A 16,777-nucleotide genomic window follows, 5' to 3' on the forward strand; every position below is an offset into this window, starting at 1 on the left:
TGCCTGATAGAACCATCAGGGCTCTGCCCTGGGAGCCTTGGCCACAGCAGCTCCTCAGGAATGTGACAGTTCCAAGTACAGGCCTGGACAACTGCCTGGCCAGTAGCCAGAAGGGGCCAAGACAGTGGATCACGTGGTGGCAGAGATGCCAGGGAGTAGGTCTTTGACATGGTTTTCAGTTGGCTGATGAATTACAGAATGTTTCAAGGCAATCTTCGCTACAATTTTAATGTCTGTGGCAACCGGTTTAAGAACTTCCATACTTCCCATGTGGTACCTCTATGCAATGAAATATGAGTCAGCCCTAAGAAAGGATGAGGTCTTGCCATTTCTGACAACATGGATGGACCTGGAGGGTATTGTGCTAAGTGAAATAAGACTGAGAAAGACAAATACCACATGATTTCAGTCTTATGTGGAATCTAAAACACAAAACGAATGAAAGAAAAAGCAGAACCAGACCTATAAATACAGAGAACAAACTGGTGGTTGCTAGAGGGGAGGGGAGTGGGGGGGGTTGGGCAAAATGGGTGAAGGGGAGGGGGAGATACAGGCTTCCAGTTATGGGATGAGTAAGTCACGGAAATGAAAGGCACAGTGTAAGGAATACAGTCAATGATACTGTAACAGCGCTGTATGGTGGCGGATGGTGGCTACAGCTGTGGTGAGCCCAGCATAATGTAGATGCTGAATCACATTGTTGTACACCTGAAACTAATGGAACATTGTGTGTCAAGTATCCTCAAAAAAAAAAAAAAAACTTCCATACTTCCTATGAAAGGACTGGATACAAATAATTAGTAATTTGTATATTTCACATGATTGCTTCTAAGGGACTTGGGTCTCTTTTTTAACTTACTTGGAAGTACTTGGTCTGTCTACTTCTCTACATCTCCTCAGGCCAGCCACACTCCTGGTCAGCATTATCTCGTGCCTGGGTTACTGCAATGGCCTCCTAACTGCTCTGTATGCCTCTTGTTGCCTCTTTCTAATCCAGTGTCCACACAGCAGGCCTGAGTGGTCTTTCTAAAACATAAATATAATCATGTACTCCCTGATTTAAAAGATCTCCTACTGTCTTAGGAAAAACATGACAGTTTTTGACATGAGGATCATAACCTACATGACATGGCCCTTTCTTGCCTTGCCAGCTTCATCTAGACCATCTGCCCTGCACGTCAGTGAACCTAGCTTCTCCCTTTCCCAGGCCACACCCACGGAAGCCTTCGAGTATGGGGTGCGACCTGGAACCAAAGGCCAACATGCGCGCTTGTTAAGTCATTCAGCTTCAGCTCAGTCATCTCTAAAATGGAGAAAATACTGGCCTATAGGCTTGCGGGGAGGATTGCAGAAGTTAACGCAGCTAGGGGAGCCGGACTCAGGTAAATGCCCAATAAAGATGAGTGATCATTGTTGACAAGTCAGCTCCTGGATGTCTTTCTGACCTTAGCCCAAATGTCAGCCTTTCAGGAGAAGGCTGTGTGCTGATCCCCCAGTCTTGGTCAGGTCTTCCTATATATGCTCTCACAGCATGTGGTACCTCTCCATTCACAGCATGGTTTGTAATTATATATAATAGGATTGATTTATTTGCATGCTGAAAAAAATCTGATCAGGGTCAATATCCCTTTTAAGACAAGTTCCAGGAGATCAGAGGCTGCTGTGTCTCCAGGGCTTGCCCAGCACATAGAAGGCACTCAGTAAATGTTTGTTGAATGACCAAGCTTGAGTAGTTCAGCCAGCGCTTTCCCAGGGACCAGACAAGACTTCTGCACTCTCCCTGTAGTGAAATCCCTATGTAAAGGGAGCAATGTCTGTGTGCCCTCCCCACCCCCCAATTCCCAATTCCCTCCCAATTCAGTTTTCTTTTTTTTTAGATTTTATTTATTTATTTGACAGAGAGAGACACAGCGAGAGAGGGAACACAAGCAGGGGGGAGGCGCAGGCTTCCGGCTGAGCAGGGAGCCCGATGCGGGGCTCGATCCCAGAACTCTGGGATCGTGACCTGAGCTGAAGGCAGACACTTAACAACTGAGCCACTCAGGTGCCCCCCAATTCAGTTTTCTTAACTAATGAGCTGAGTGGGGGCTTGTAAAGCAGAACCGGGGCTGGGAGTCAAGAGAATGGGTTTTGGTGCTAGCTCAGTTTCAATGTGGCTTCACGATCTTGAGAGAGACATTTAGCTCCTGGGGCCTACATTTATTTCCTAAACTTGTAAAACAAGAGATCTGACTAGTGGTTTAACCCAAAAGTTGTTTAACTTTTTTTTTTAATTAAGCAACGAGATCTTCCACCTGCAGGAAATCTTGTGGCAATGCGAGCCGTAAAGCAGACCGCTCAGGTCGTGCAGGCTTCGGTGGCCCTGGGCCCAGAGTCCGGCTCCGGGCTCCCTGCCACGAGTGCTCTTCAGGTCACAGGGCAGACACCACTGGCTGACGGGCCCTCGGCGCCCCGCCAGTCAGCTGAGGCTCTGTGTCCTGCCTCCCGTCTTCCCGGCCAAGAGGTCTTCGACAACCAGAGGGGTGAGTTGCAGTGTCCTCAGCCATCTCCGCACCCCACCATGACGCGCGAGCTGTCCTGTTTCCTTAGGGAGCTTGACGGGCCGCCTGACATTCTCCGTATCTGGACTCTGGGCCTCTGTTTCGCACATGCTTCGATTGACTGCTCAAATTCTTGCTCTTGGACATGCCGTGAGGACTGGGAGGTCTGAAGCAGATGATGGGTCTTGGAGAAGGACCCAGACTGGGCACAAAACCCTCATAAAATCCAGGCCGTTGGCTTTACCCAGTCCTGAGGGGTTGGAGCAAATAAGGGAGTTCTGTAGGGTGCGCAAGGGATCACCACAAATTCACTCACTCATTCAACAAACATTTACCAAGCTCCGACAGGTGCCGGGTGCTCTGGATCTCCCCTGCTCCGCAGGGCCAGGCCCAAGGTCTGTGCTTTCTCTTCCTGAGGTCAGCAGAGGCTGCCTGATGGAGACAGAGCTGGGGAAGGAGAGATGCCCCAGCTGTCCGCAGTCTTCTTCTCTTCACCATAGGATCTAGCCATCCCTAGGGCCCAGTAGCTTCCCAGGCACCAGACTTCCCGTTCGCTTTTTACATTATAGAACAGGGTTTCATATGACAAATTAAAAAAAATCATAACACTGTTCTATCACTATAGCCTGTTAAAATGCCGAGTCCAAAGGAATGGGATGGGGAGAGAGAGAGACTGGTTTTCATCTTAACGTGACCTTCTTGTAGTTCCATTTACTCACAGTGCTCTTTTCAGGAGTAATAACTTCATTTCTTGAGATTAAAAAGGAGGTACATATGACCATAAATTGATGTATACTGGATATATTTTTTTGGGAAAGTCAGCATTTAGCTGGAGAAGGCATTCCCAGAGCAGTTATATACAATGTGAAATGCTGTGTCTTTGTGGTTAGTGAGGGCTCTTAACAGCTGATTCTCACAAATCATTCATCTCAGTCACACTGGTGAGCAATCAAGCACGGAGGACACAAGTTAAACAAGTTTATCTCTGTGAACCTGGAGATCATCTGGCATGACCAAAGGCCTGCTTCCAAATCATGACAGAGTATTTGGAAATTCTCTTCTGGGTTAGCAGTCACGCATTCAAAACTGCAGGTGTTTCTAGGTCTGGGCGAAACGTATGGACTGAGGATAAGAGAATTGAGTAAGACACAGCCAGCCTGCTTGGGATAAAGCACCACATCCCTGGTTTCTTATTTTTTAAAGGTAAGAAGATACATTTGGTCATTTGTGTATGTAGCTCAGATTCTCGAACTGAGTACATACCTCCTTTTTAAAAATTATTTAACAGAAGTATTTATGACAGCTCAAGTTGTTAAAGTAACAAGTTTAGGCCAAGATGGAGTCGCTCGTATTGAGCCCCACGTCAGCAAACCGACACTTAACTGTGCTCAGCTGTCCCAAAAGGGCAGGTCGAGGTCAACGAGCCTGTGTTTGCCTGCTCAGCACAAGTCACCCAGCCTGCTCCCAAACTTCCCTTTGTTCCCTGGAAGGAAAGTGGCTGCTTTCGCCAATCAGCAAATGCCCCGTGTAACTTCCTTGTTCCTGCTTACTTTGGTCTAGAAGTCTCTCTGGCCTCGTACAGCTCTTTGGAGCTCCTTTCTATCTGCTAGATGGGATCCTGCCCAATTCATGAATCACTGAATAAAGGCCTACTAGGTCAGTAAACTGTCTGTGGAAGAGTTTCTTTTAACAAAGTTAAGAATAGTTAAGGTTATAGAGTTTAGAGAGGTTTCAAAAACTTTTTTTAATAAGAGTAAAACTAGCATGACAGAATATTTGGCCAATGGAGAAGAAAAAATTACTCATACTCCCATCACCCTATGGTAATAACCAATATAGTTTGTGTGAATTAAAAAAATATATATATATGGATGGATAGCAATGAGGGGGGAATGGGTGGCAGAATCCATTTTAGGAAGAAAGAATTTTCTGTTCAGTAAAACACTTGTGACAGATCAAGTTTCCAACAGGATGACTAGGAGAACAGGCACACCCTCGTGTGGGTATGTCAGTCTCCCCGTTCATCTCCTCCTCTCCTCTGTCTGGGACAACCAGCTCCTGGACACAGACATGGATGGGGGTGGGAGTGCAAACAGAGAGCGCTTAATTATTTGCTTAAAAATGGTGGGAGAATTCTGAGTTTCAGGGTAGCTGGGGATAAAGGGGTTGGAGACTGGAGTAATGAAAAGGAGAACACCAGCGTGGGAGATGGGTGGAGACTGGGAGGTGGGGAGGGCTAAGAAAGAAGTCAACCAGCAAGCCATGCCCTCTGGAGGCAACGGCGGGGGGCCCTGAAGAGGGTTCAGTGCAGGTAGTGGGTTGTGCTGCGCTGTGTGGCCCACTCCCTTGTGGCGACTGGCAGGCTTGAAGGGAAAGTGCCTTGTGTGGATGGAGTTTGGGGAGATGAAGAAGAAAAGGAAATTTCCCATATTTGGCACTACACTGCATGGATAGAAAAGGATGGTTTGGGAGAGGCAAGGCCAGAGGTGACTGAAAATTCAGCAGAAGTAAAAATTAGGATTAAGGGGATGAGGACAAATACAAGATTCCCAAGGAATTATCGGATGGGAGGGTAAGAAAAACCCCAATATTTTCCAAGTTTTGTATGATAAAGAGCCTTTTTATTTATTAAAAGGAGGAGTGACTTCCTAAATTAGCTTGGGATTTGTGACTCTCAGGTGATTACAGTTGGTATAATTTTTATGAAGGGGTCTGTTGGAGTCCAAAGACCTTTCCACACCCCATGCTGCTTCCCAGTCAGGGTGGGAAAAAGGAGATCTTCTCAGACGACCATGAAGAGGCAAAGTTAAGGCGATCTGAATTGTAATCCCAGGAGGAGACTTGTACTTTGTGGTGGAAAGGGTTTATGATTTCACAATTGTTGGCCGTTAGCTTTCCTTATAACTCAACCCTGCCAAATGACCTTGACCATGTTTTATGCTCTTTCTTTTTATATTTTGGGGTTTGGACAGTCCCACTTCATCTTTTTTTTTTTGAAGATTTTATTTATTTTAGAGAGAGAGACACAGCGAGAGAGGGAACACAAGCAGGAGGAGTGGGAGAGGGAGAAGCAGACCTCCCACCTAGCAGAGAGCCTGACACGGGGCTCGATCTCAGAACCCTGGAATCATGACCCGAGCCGAAGGCAGATGTCCAATGACTGAGCCATCCAGGCGCCCCGCAGTCTGACTTCATCTTGGAAAGCAGTCTCATGAGACGTAGTTAAGACAGATAAGTGTTACGTGGCTGCAAAAATTAACCAGAAGGCTCTGGCTTTGTTCCCTGAAGGGGGCTGGTGCTGGGCTGGGGGGTATGGCTAGAAGTTGACTGAAATAGTCCTGAGCGAGTGACCACTGGAACCAGTTAAGTCCCTGTGCCACCAAGGACGTGATCTTTGAAGCGACTGCCTACCCCTCTGCCCTCTGGTTGGTTCTCCCAACTCACTTAATAAACCACACGTCAGCCGTCCTCACTGAGGCCCAAAGGAAATGGTTCTTTGTTGGATAGGGTTTCCCTGTCCTGTGGACGTGGTAAGTAACAAGACCATTTTCTTGTTTGAAAAGGCAGGATTATCTGAACTTCAAGAATGAAAATTAATGGAGATGAACAATGATTGCAAGCAACCACAAAGCCTTTCAGCCTCCCTCACTTCCTCCAGTGACGCAGGGCAGGTGCATCCCTTCACACTGCGTCTGGCCACTGGCTACGGCATGAAGAACAAGCATTAGCTTTTTTTGCTCTGTCGCATTTATAATTACATGGTAAACCCCATTTGTTTTGAGAATGAAATCCTGTGGCCCTTAAAATCATTTACGTTCTCTAATAAACGAAGTGGTTTGAATTTCATATTCCATAAATGTGTGCCTACGTCTAGAAGCAATGAAAATAAGGTGTTTTGTGAAAACTGGTCAAATAAAGAAATCTTACTTTGAAAGGTGCTGCGTCTGTTAATATTCACTCAACAGTCCCGGGCGCCCGCCTTCCAGGTATCAGTCACAGCCACGGGCAGGCGTCCCTAATAGACACGTCCAAGCTAACAAGGACAGAGACATGAAGCCTGCTGGCCTGGGATGGAGAGAGGAGCCCAGGAGACTGAGGTTTCGGTAAGGCTGACGGCCAGCTCTCCAAGGAATAAGGGGTGAGAGGCTCTAAGTTAAGGCCAGGAGGCTAGGACGAGGGAGGTGGATAGTGGGGCTCTGGGGATGGAGCCATCCCGGATGATGACCCAGTTTCAGCCTCATGTAAAGTTGCTGAAATGGCGTGGAGGTGACAGTCGCATGTTGAGAGGATCAAGGGACTCTGAACCTTGGGTATGGGGTCAGCCATCCACATGGAACCCTCCACCGGGATGAAGGCAGGAGCTGGGGCCGAGAGGAAGACCACAGGCTGGGCGATGCTGAGGAGTGGCTTAGAGACCATTCGATGACAGCAAGAAGGAGGGGCCAGGGTATAGAGCCTGCAGGTAGGAGCCTCAAAGAAGTTAGAGGTATAATGAAGTTCACGGCAGTAACCGAAGGAAGTCATAAGCTGTTCTACGAAAAAAAGTTTTATTTCCCCAAAGTCCGGAAAGTAAGCAATCAGGCTCTTTGCATGGATGACTTTCTGGGGAACAGTCTATGTTAGAATGCAGGGGGTCGTAGACTTGGCAGTTCTAACCCTGCTATTCTGCAGATACAGAAACTGATGTCTCCATTCACGCAAGGCCACAGGTAGCCAGAATGACCAGCACGATCCAAAATTCAGTTCACACAGCGGGAGGCAGACAGCACACTGAGTGTGCCTTCGAGGGCCACACGGGGCGTAGAGTCCCCCAGCCCACCTGCTTCAGCTTTCAACCTGCTCTCCCTTTACTACACACGTTCTTCTCCAAAGGCAACAACACAGGCCAGTTCGTGACTCTAGGATTTCATTCCTATTGAGAAAACATGTGGGGACTAGTCCTCACCCCTTGCAACTTTAAGATTCTGTAAGCATAGTCGGGTGGACCTCTTCCCCCCTTCATTCCAACGTGAGCATGGTCAGGCAATACTAGGTTATCTGCATGTACACAATGGCTGTACTCAGAAGAACCTGGAATAACGTTCAATATTTGTCGGGGAGGGAGGCGGGCAGGCTGGGGGAGCAGTTCATGCACTGTTTCAGTCATGCCTCATTGAAAGCTGAGTTTTTAAAAAAATATGGGCTAGCTACAGTACAATGAAGTTAATTCAATAGGTGAAAACCAGCATTAAACAAATGAAATAACGGAACAGAAAGTATCAGGTGCAATCTGGACGCTTTGTGAAATTTTCTTTCAGGTATGTGTGTGTGTGTGTGTGTGTGTGTGTTGGGTTCTGTGCATGGCAAGACATAAAATTCCAGAGGATGTATTATTATTATTTTTTAAAGATTTTATTTATTTTTGAGAAAGAAAGAGAGCACAAGCAGGGGGAGCGGCAGGCAGAAGGAGAAGCAGGCTTCCTGCCGAGGAGGGAGCCCGACGTGGGGCTCGATCCCAGGATCCCGGGATCATGACCTGAGCCGAAGGCAGATGCTTAACCGACTGAGCCACCCAGGCGCCTGGGATGTATTATTATTATTATTATTTTTAAAGATTTTATTTATTTATTTGAGAGAGAGAATGAGATAGAGCATGAGAGCTTAACCAACTGAGCCACCCAGGCGCCCCCTGGGATGTATTATTTTAACTACACTTTTATTAACAAATCATATTTAACCTCAAGTTAGGTTATGCTAATTCCAAAAACAATTCAGAGGAGTTTAAGGTTGTGAAAATTTATTTAAACAAGCAAATATGCTTCATCTCCTCCCTTGTCTTGGAATTACCTTTTTTTTTTTTTTTAAAGATTTTATTTATTTATTTGACAGAGAGAGACACAGCGAGAGAGGAAACACAAGCAGGGGGAGGGGGAGAGGGAGAAGCAGGCTTCCCGCCGAGCGGGGAGCCCGATGCGGGGCTCGATCCCAGGACCCTGGGATCACGACCCGAGCCGAAGGCAGACGCTTAACGACTGAGCTACCCAGGTGCCCCAAATTACCTTTAATTGTTAACTGCATCCCTCAAAATGATGAGTATCAGAATTGAATATTTTCATGAGAACCAGTTCGTGGGAACAACAGTCTTGCTAAGCAACCATGAAATGTGAAATAAGTGACTAAAACTTTAGAGGCAGTTTTTTCAGAAACTGTAATGATCTACTTCAAGATTTATGTATAAACAAATCCTAATTTTTATCCCCAACTCTTTCTTTCATCCAGTCATTCATCATTAATGAAACTCACTTACTTGGCAAGAGGCACATAGTGTTTTGCAGGACCTCACTGGCTGGAACAAAGTGACAGGGACAAAAGGTCAGGCTGCAGCATTAATGGGAAGCCGGGCATGGTCGCCGAACCTTTTCAGGCCCAGCAGGGCACACTAATTGTGGTCACCCGGCAAGGCCGTGCACGGCCAATGGGTGCGGGAAGAAGCAGTGATTAAGATGGTGTAAAGGCACATCTTGAAGCACAGGGGAATGACTCTAGCATCTGAATGGAGGGGGTGGATTCCTTTGATTGTTTATGTGCTGTTTTGGTCCTGCTTCATTCAGAGCTGAGTTTTTCAAAATGTGGGCCAGCTACAATATGAGGAAATTAATTTAATGGGTGGTAACTGACACTTTAAAAAAAATGAAACAGTACAGAACCAGGGTGCACTCCAGGTTCTTTGTGAAAGTTCAGTGTGTGTGTGTGACTCTGTGTGTGTGACTCTGTGTTTGTGACTGTGTGTGTTTGTGTGTGTGTGTGACTGTGTGACTGTGTGTGGTATGCGTGTGACTGTGTGTGGTATGCGTGTGACTGTGTGTGAGACTGTGTGTGACCCTGTGTGTGTGTGAGACTGTGTGTGTGACTGTGTGTGTTTGTGGGTGTGTGCCGGCTCTTCAACTACAATGCCCTTCTCGGGATCGAAGTGAGTACAGCGTGAGCCACGCTCCCCAGGACGGAGGGGTCGGAGGCACACATCTAGCTCGCACCGTGCCCCCCGGTTTCTGACACCACCCTGGACAGAAGCTAAGCAGAGGCTCCAGGGAAGGCTTGTTCACGGGTCTCATCCACTGAGCTGGGACAGACCGGAGTAAGGACAGCTCAGGTACGAGGCCCTGTCCTGTGGCGCCTCATCTCCAGCCGTCCATTCCAGATGTGAAGTCATCGTGACCTTTCTCATCGGGTTGTTTCCATCCTCATTCTGCAGCTGAGGAAATCAGGCGGAGACAGGAGCCCGCAGCAGTGGCCCAGCCAGCCCGACGGCCGAGTCTCCAGCTCGCCCCACGCCGCCCCATGACTTGCCCCGTGGGGCTCTCCCCGCTCCGGCGCTCTCGCCCCTCTAGTGGCCCTGGAGTTACCTAAGTGGCTCTCGGACGTCCGACTGTGACACTGCTCACGCTAAGCAAGTCCCCTCGCTGTCTGCACCTGCCACTGTCCGGACACACGGACCTACCGCCTGCTCGGCGTGGGCGCTGTCCTCATCGCTCACAGACAGCTTTTTCCACGAGACAAATACTTATCCTGTGAGTGACGTAAGTGCCTCACCTACCGTAGTCTAGGCCGTTAAAAGTTTTTAACCCACTACACTGATTTCACAACCACTACTGCATATCACCCAGTGTGAAATGATTCTCTAGCCTGTGTCTACCAAGAGGTAAAACACTTACGAGGGAACTGCGTGAGGAAGGAGTCAAATATGTGAACACGGTTTTCTTAAGGGAAGGCCAAGCCCACCTTGTGAAGGAGTTCACCAGCGTCCTCAGTCGGACTGGTCTGTCTGGACGGGTGGGCAGCCTCCACACAGCTGCCCGCCAGGACACAGCTCTCTACAGTTTCTAAAGTGTTCTCCCACGTATACATATACCACCTCCCGTCATTCTCACAACAATGGGGCACTTGGAGCCTTATCACCCCAATTTTGAAGCAAAGCTAACAGGTTCAGAGAGGGTGAGTGACCTGCTCATGGTCTCTGACGTGAATCAGGAAGGAAGACTTCGGACCCAATATTGTTTTTTTCTTTTCTTTTTATAATTTGTGTCTCTCCTTCTGATTGCAAAAGCAACATGCATTCATTTGAAAATACTCAAAAGTGCTAAGAAGAAAGTGAAAATTACCTGTATTCTTTTCTTTGTGATAACCCCTTTTAACATTTTTAAAAAATTTTATGTATTTGGGGGGGGAGAGAGAGAGCACACATGAGTGGGAGGAGGGGCAGAGGGAGAAGCAGGCTCCCCACTGAGCAGTGAGCCCCGGGAGGGACTCGATCCCAGGACCCCGGGATCATGACCTGAGCCAAAGGCAGACACTCAACTGACTGAGCAACCAGGGTGCCCCCTTTTAACAATTTTGGGTATTTTTTTTTTTTTGCTTTTATAAAAATAGGATCACCTTAGCCCATACGGAGGTGGGTGAAGCAGCAACTTCTTCAAAGACAGGGGTGTTCCCTGCCAAAGCCTTCCTTCTCACTAGCTGATTAACAGTCAGTTACCAGGAAGCCTTCCTCCTCCTCTTCTTTTTCTTAAAAGTCCTTCAAATCTCCATGCAGTAGTTGGGGAGGGGGGGACATGGGGGCAGGGGTGGCATGGTAGGAAAGACTCACCAAGCCAGCCAGACTCAAAAGTTTTGGGACATTATAAGTTCAACATAGAAGGGAAAAAAAGAGGTTTTCTAACTAAAACTACCTAACATCAAGGAGAGAGAGAAAGAGGAAGGGAGGGTGGGAGGGAAAGCGGTAGGGGACGAAGAGAGGGAGGGAGGGAGGGGAATGGACATGCTTTCAGGAGCATCGGGGCCTATCACTTCCAACGCACGGTCCTAGTATGAAGAAGAATTAGGACTTGAGCCCAGAGTTCAGCCCCTGCTACCTGCGAACCCGCAAATCAAATCTGTCACCCTGACTTGTGAAGGCCTTATTTGCATTATTTTGTTTATACTTAAAATTATTTTATTTTTTTTTAAAGATTTTATTTAATTTATTTATCAGAGAGAGAGAGAGAAAACAAGCAGGGGGAGCGGCAGGCAGAGGGAGAAGCAGGCTTCCCGCAGAGCAGGGAGCCCAATGAGGGACTCGATCCCAGGACCCTGGGATCATGACCTGAGCCAAAGGCAGACGCTTAATGACTGAGCCACACAGGCGCCCTACTTAAATTTTTTTTTAAGATTTTATTTATTTGAAAGACAGTGCAAGCGAGAGAGCACAAGCAGGGGGAGTGGGAGAGGGAGAAGCAGGTTCCCCGCTGAGCAGAGAGCCCGACGCAGGGCTCGATCCCAGGACCCTGGGATCATGACCTGAGCTGAATGCTTAGGCAGATGCTTAACGGACTGAGTCGCCGAGGTGCTCCTATACTTAAAAATTTTTATATGATATGTTGCTTTTTGATATAAACTGATTTTTGGCTGGGGCTCAGTAATCTTTTTATTTTATAGTGTATTTTATACATATGTTTTATATATATTTATAATATACATAAATAAATGGAATTGACATAATCATGAAACCAATATATTATTCTTAATGTCTCTGAATAGGATTTACATGTTACTATATATGTGTATTTCATATATATTACATATTACAAAATATATGTAATATATATTATGTGTTAAATTGTAGTAAAAATAGTAACAGTTACAAAGGCAAAGAGACAAAGTAAGTTATCTAGACATCCTGGCCAGTGTAATCCTTTTGAAACAATTACCTGTATAAAGAAATGTGTTGGAGTGTCCTCCCACCACGATGTCCACGCCCTTCACTTTCTGAGCGATGAGTTTATCCATTTCAAAACCAGAGTGTCCCAGTGCAATAATTTTGTTCACATTTAGAGTTTTTAGCTTATCAACTTCAGGCTGCAATGCAGCGATTTCATCTTCAAATACTAAATTCCTTCCTAAGGAACAAAATAAATAAAATGGACATTTATTAATAATTTTTATTATATTGCTTATTACACATACTAACACGTAGAGTAAAAACACCTTTATCTACTAAAGCTCTTAAATTACTAAAACCAAAACATATTTGTAAATTAAATATAAAATCCCTAAAAAGCCAATAAAAATTCGCATAAATATCCTTAGTTACATTCACTTAACGTTGCTTTAGGTTAAGGTTGTGAATATTATGTTGCTCTAATGTAATCTCAAGCTATGAGGAGGCTTCAGACCTGCAAACCTATTTTTTAAAAATGTGTTTTTAATATCAGATGTTTCTCAGTCACATTATTTCTTGAGCAAGACATAGCTGTACCCATCTTGACTTGATCCAGTTCACAAGGCATGGCTCAGAACGGCATTTATTTCCAACGAGCAAATTTATTCACAAAAGACAAAGATTTCTCATTATTGAAAATACTCCTAAGACTCGTGTCACAGGACCTAAGAGGAACTCTGCAAGATTAGTCCTAGCTTTCTTTGACCAGTGGCTACTTTAGAAATGTACACAGTTTCCCAAGCAAAGTACTTTGTAAGAAAAACATTCATTTTTATGTCTTAGTTCTGGTATTTTTGATAAAAGCTAAGTACTTTGTAAGAAAACATTCACTTTTATGTCTTAGTTCTGGTATTTTTGTTAAAAGCTAAGTACTTTGTAAGAAAACATTCACTTTTATGTCTTAGTTCTGGTATTTTTGTTAAAAGCTAAGTACTTTGTAAGAAAACATTCACTTTTATGTCTTAGTTCTGGTATTTTTGTTAAAAGTGATTTCTTTTATGTTACTTGATTCGGTGCTGTAAATTAAATTATAATGATTCTCTCTGCTGGAAAAAGTGTGTTTTTACATTACTTCCATTGTGCCAAGGCAGAAAGTGCCTGAGCACATGAGCGTGTTGTAGGATCTGTATGTCAAGTCATCATGTTGCTTAGACACCTTACACTTAGTGCGGTGTGTTGGTTGTATCTCAGTAAAACTGGGGGTGGGGGGGACCCAGATTAGTACATCTAAGGCTTCGTTTGCCAGTTCAGGATAATCAGTCTTCAAACTTAAAACTCTGTCGGCAATGAGTCCTCGACCGTCAGTCCTAACACACCCGCTGATGCTGTGCCTTGTTCACTCGGTAAGGCCGACTCTGGCGCGTTCTCGAGCTCTGCCTTGGACACGGTCTCACCCAGCTACTGTTGGCACGGGGAGTGTGCACTTTCTTCCCTGCTTACTCCCCCTTGCAGTGCTAACAGAAGAGCACCCCGGGGACCAGGCTGCGGGGTGTGGCTGTGACTGTGTGGACCCACGGCCCAGAAACCCAGCAACTCACAGGGGCGCCACGCTGGACTGGTTGTGCTGTCCCCAGCTCACAGGGGACACTTAAACAGCAGTGGTAACAGCCTGGCCACCATTGTCTGCCATGAAAACATCAAGAATAATCTGCTTCTCGCTTACCACTCCAAGAAGCCCGGGGCTCCCCAGTCACCCCACAGTGCCATGTCACTTTCTCTGCGAGCTCCCCGAGCCTCCCTTTAAGTTGACAAGCTGCACCCACCCCCGGCCCCACTTGCCATTCTCCCTATTGCTTAGCACTTGCCACCTTCTGACGCACCAAATATTCTACTCATTTATTTGCCCACTAAACCTGTAAACTGCAGTAGGCAGGGATTTTCTTTTCTTTTCTTTTTTTTTTGGTCAGCATCCCTGGAGCCTAGAACAGTGCCAACACGTAGGCACTCGGAGGAAAGAACGAAAGAATGAATGAATATTGAGCCCTTCAGAGAAGGCTACCATCTGCTTTTGCTTGGCTGGCAACAAGGAAGAAAGGTTCAGAGAAATGCCTCTGAGGACAAAGAAATGTCTTCTGACACATTAGGAGCCTCTCGGGATCCGTCAGCACACACAAAGTACGGGATCTATTTCAGGATCTCTTGGGGGGTCACAGGAGTGTCACTGTCTGGCTAAAATGAACGAACTGTGTGTGCTATATACCTGTGGGCACCCAGGCCACGAGGACTGGAAGGATGGGGCTGGACCAGGGGCCCGAGAGCTGCAGGAAGAACGCATGCGCTGGGCCTGTGGTCTTGGTAGAAGCAAATGTCCCCAGAAACACTGCTCCGCCCCTGCCCAGCACTGGCGTCAGTCCCTACACCATCCAGCCTTCCTCTTCTGGGAGCTGCTGGAAGGGCATCATCACCCCTTCAGAGACATTAGCCCAGTCAAGGACTAATACGGGGTGCTACCAGAGTCCCAGCAAAGGGGGGCTGACTTCTGGAGCCCTTGTGTCTCTTCACCGACAACCCCTCCTTTCTTACTGGTGACTATTCCAGAAGGGATGATGCTTTTCTCCCCGTCATGCCTGAACTCCTTGGTCAGTCATTCAGGAGGCAATCTACTCCTCACCCCACTTTCTGCCTTCCCTGCTTGGAACCTCTGTCCCAAGAAACTGAACTATGCGCTCTTCTGAGACAGTGGCCCCCATGCTTCCCTGCTCTCATGTGTTCATTCCAGCAACATTTATTGAGAACTTCCCATATGCCAGGCACGGTACAGAGCACAGAGCAGTGGAGGAGACAGAGAAGGTCGCTGCCCTCATGGGGCTTGCCTCCCAGCATGTGACTCTGACCTCACCGCTGGAATGCCCTTTGCCCCAGGATGTCCTGCATGCCCTGGAGGGGGCCAAGGAGCTTCTTCAAGTCCGCAGGACCTCCAAGCTGGCCATCACTCCTTTCACTTACCCCCTGCTCCTAAAAGACGTTCCCCCATTCCCTGACTCTGTGACTCTCTTACGGCATTTAATTACATTCTGTCTTGAACAATTTCAAAAACCAGTGGGTAGAATAGAAATTATAGAGACACAGAATTATTCAATTATTCAACAAGTCCACATCTTTATCTAAAGCTCCTCCTCTGGCCTCTATACGAGGTCCTGGATGTTCACTGAGAGGAGCCCTAGGCTCTGTCCTCAGGCTGTTCAGGCCGGCGCAGGAAGCTGACCGTAAGGGACAAACGTAATCCAGGGGAGGTGCTCAGGGGGAGGGATTTTCTGTGGGAGCTGGGGACACAGAGCAGGAGCGTTCAAGGGGAGCAGGGACAAGGGTGGCAGCAACCGGGCCACGTCATCCCCGCCTGCCCGACACTGGCAACTGGCTTGTCTGCCATCAGGAAGCCTGGTTCACTCTGCCATCCCCACATGGTCATCTTTGCAGAAAAGCCCCAGGAAGCCGGAGGCGTGGCGCCCGTTAGCCCCAGGGGAGGTCAGATCCCCAGGGCAGGGAGCAGTGGTCAGGCTGTGTGTGTGTGGTGGGGGGGGGGGAGAGCCTGAGACTGTCAGCTGGGGCCGCAGATGGGACCACACGCTTCTTAGAAGAGTGCTTCTGAAACACGTGGAAAGCCGGTGACTCATCCTGACCACAGCCACCTCCTGGCTCCACAAGGACCTCAACAGCTCTTTGGTGACCAGGTGTCACACAGCGTGCAGAGGCTCGGTCCCCAGAGAAGCCCCGTGTGGGCCCTGCCCCTGGGCCGGCGGCAGGACCCTCTGCCCTCACAGCAGCTCAGGACCCAGCATGCCGGCCTTCCCGTCATTCCCAGTGGCCTGGACCGACTCTAGCAACAACAATAAATAGATCACTTTTCTAACTGCTAAATGACTGCAGGGCCTTTATCAGTTAGTGCTTCATGAAAACCCCTGCTTCTGGAGAATGCCTGCTCCTGGTTTTCCTTCTCCTGTTCCTTTTACGCTCTGCTCTCCACAGGGCTGTTACCACCTGTCCCCACACAACGCTGCTACGGGACCACTGACTAAATCCCCTGTGCTGCGCCTTTTATTCCTGTCAGTTGCCCTTTTTTTCCCTTCAAATATGGGAAGAAAATGGATTTGGATGATTTAGAAAAAATGTCATTTTCGTTTTCGCTGCCAGAGTGTTTCGGTCAAAGTGTTCCTGTGAAAGTGGCTCAAAAATGTTTCTTGAATAACTTTAGGATTATATATGTATGCACGTATATGTTCATGCTGTATAAAATATAGCATATGTAAGACATTTATATTAGGATATATATACCATAGGACTTCTCAAGGATATGTATTCCTCAGAAAGCCAGATACAACAAAGTCATTAAACAGAAGAGATAGATAATGAATAGCAAGAAAGGAAAGTTAACTAGACATATAATGATCATACTAGAAAAGGAAAGGTAAGGTAAATTGAGGTAAAACCCTAGCTCTGGGCCCTCTGACTCCACAGGAAAAGGGGCAGTGACTTATGTTTCATTCTGCAGTAAATGACTCTGTAA

At 47.0% G+C, this 16,777-nt stretch overlaps 1 protein-coding gene across 1 annotated transcript in view; it reads right to left on the minus strand.

Annotated features, from left to right (window-relative positions):
- NT5E (5'-nucleotidase ecto) overlaps window positions 1–16,777 on the minus strand; it is a 55,198-nt gene that overhangs the window by 13,469 nt on the left and 24,952 nt on the right. The window contains exon 3 of the mRNA XM_036101833.2: window positions 12,263–12,451. Coding sequence (XP_035957726.1) covers window positions 12,263–12,451 — 189 coding nt within the window. The remainder of the gene's footprint in view (window positions 1–12,262; window positions 12,452–16,777) is intronic.

Source organism: Halichoerus grypus, chromosome 9, assembly GCF_964656455.1.
Source record: "Halichoerus grypus chromosome 9, mHalGry1.hap1.1, whole genome shotgun sequence".
NCBI classification, from domain to species: Eukaryota; Metazoa; Chordata; class Mammalia; order Carnivora; family Phocidae; genus Halichoerus; species Halichoerus grypus.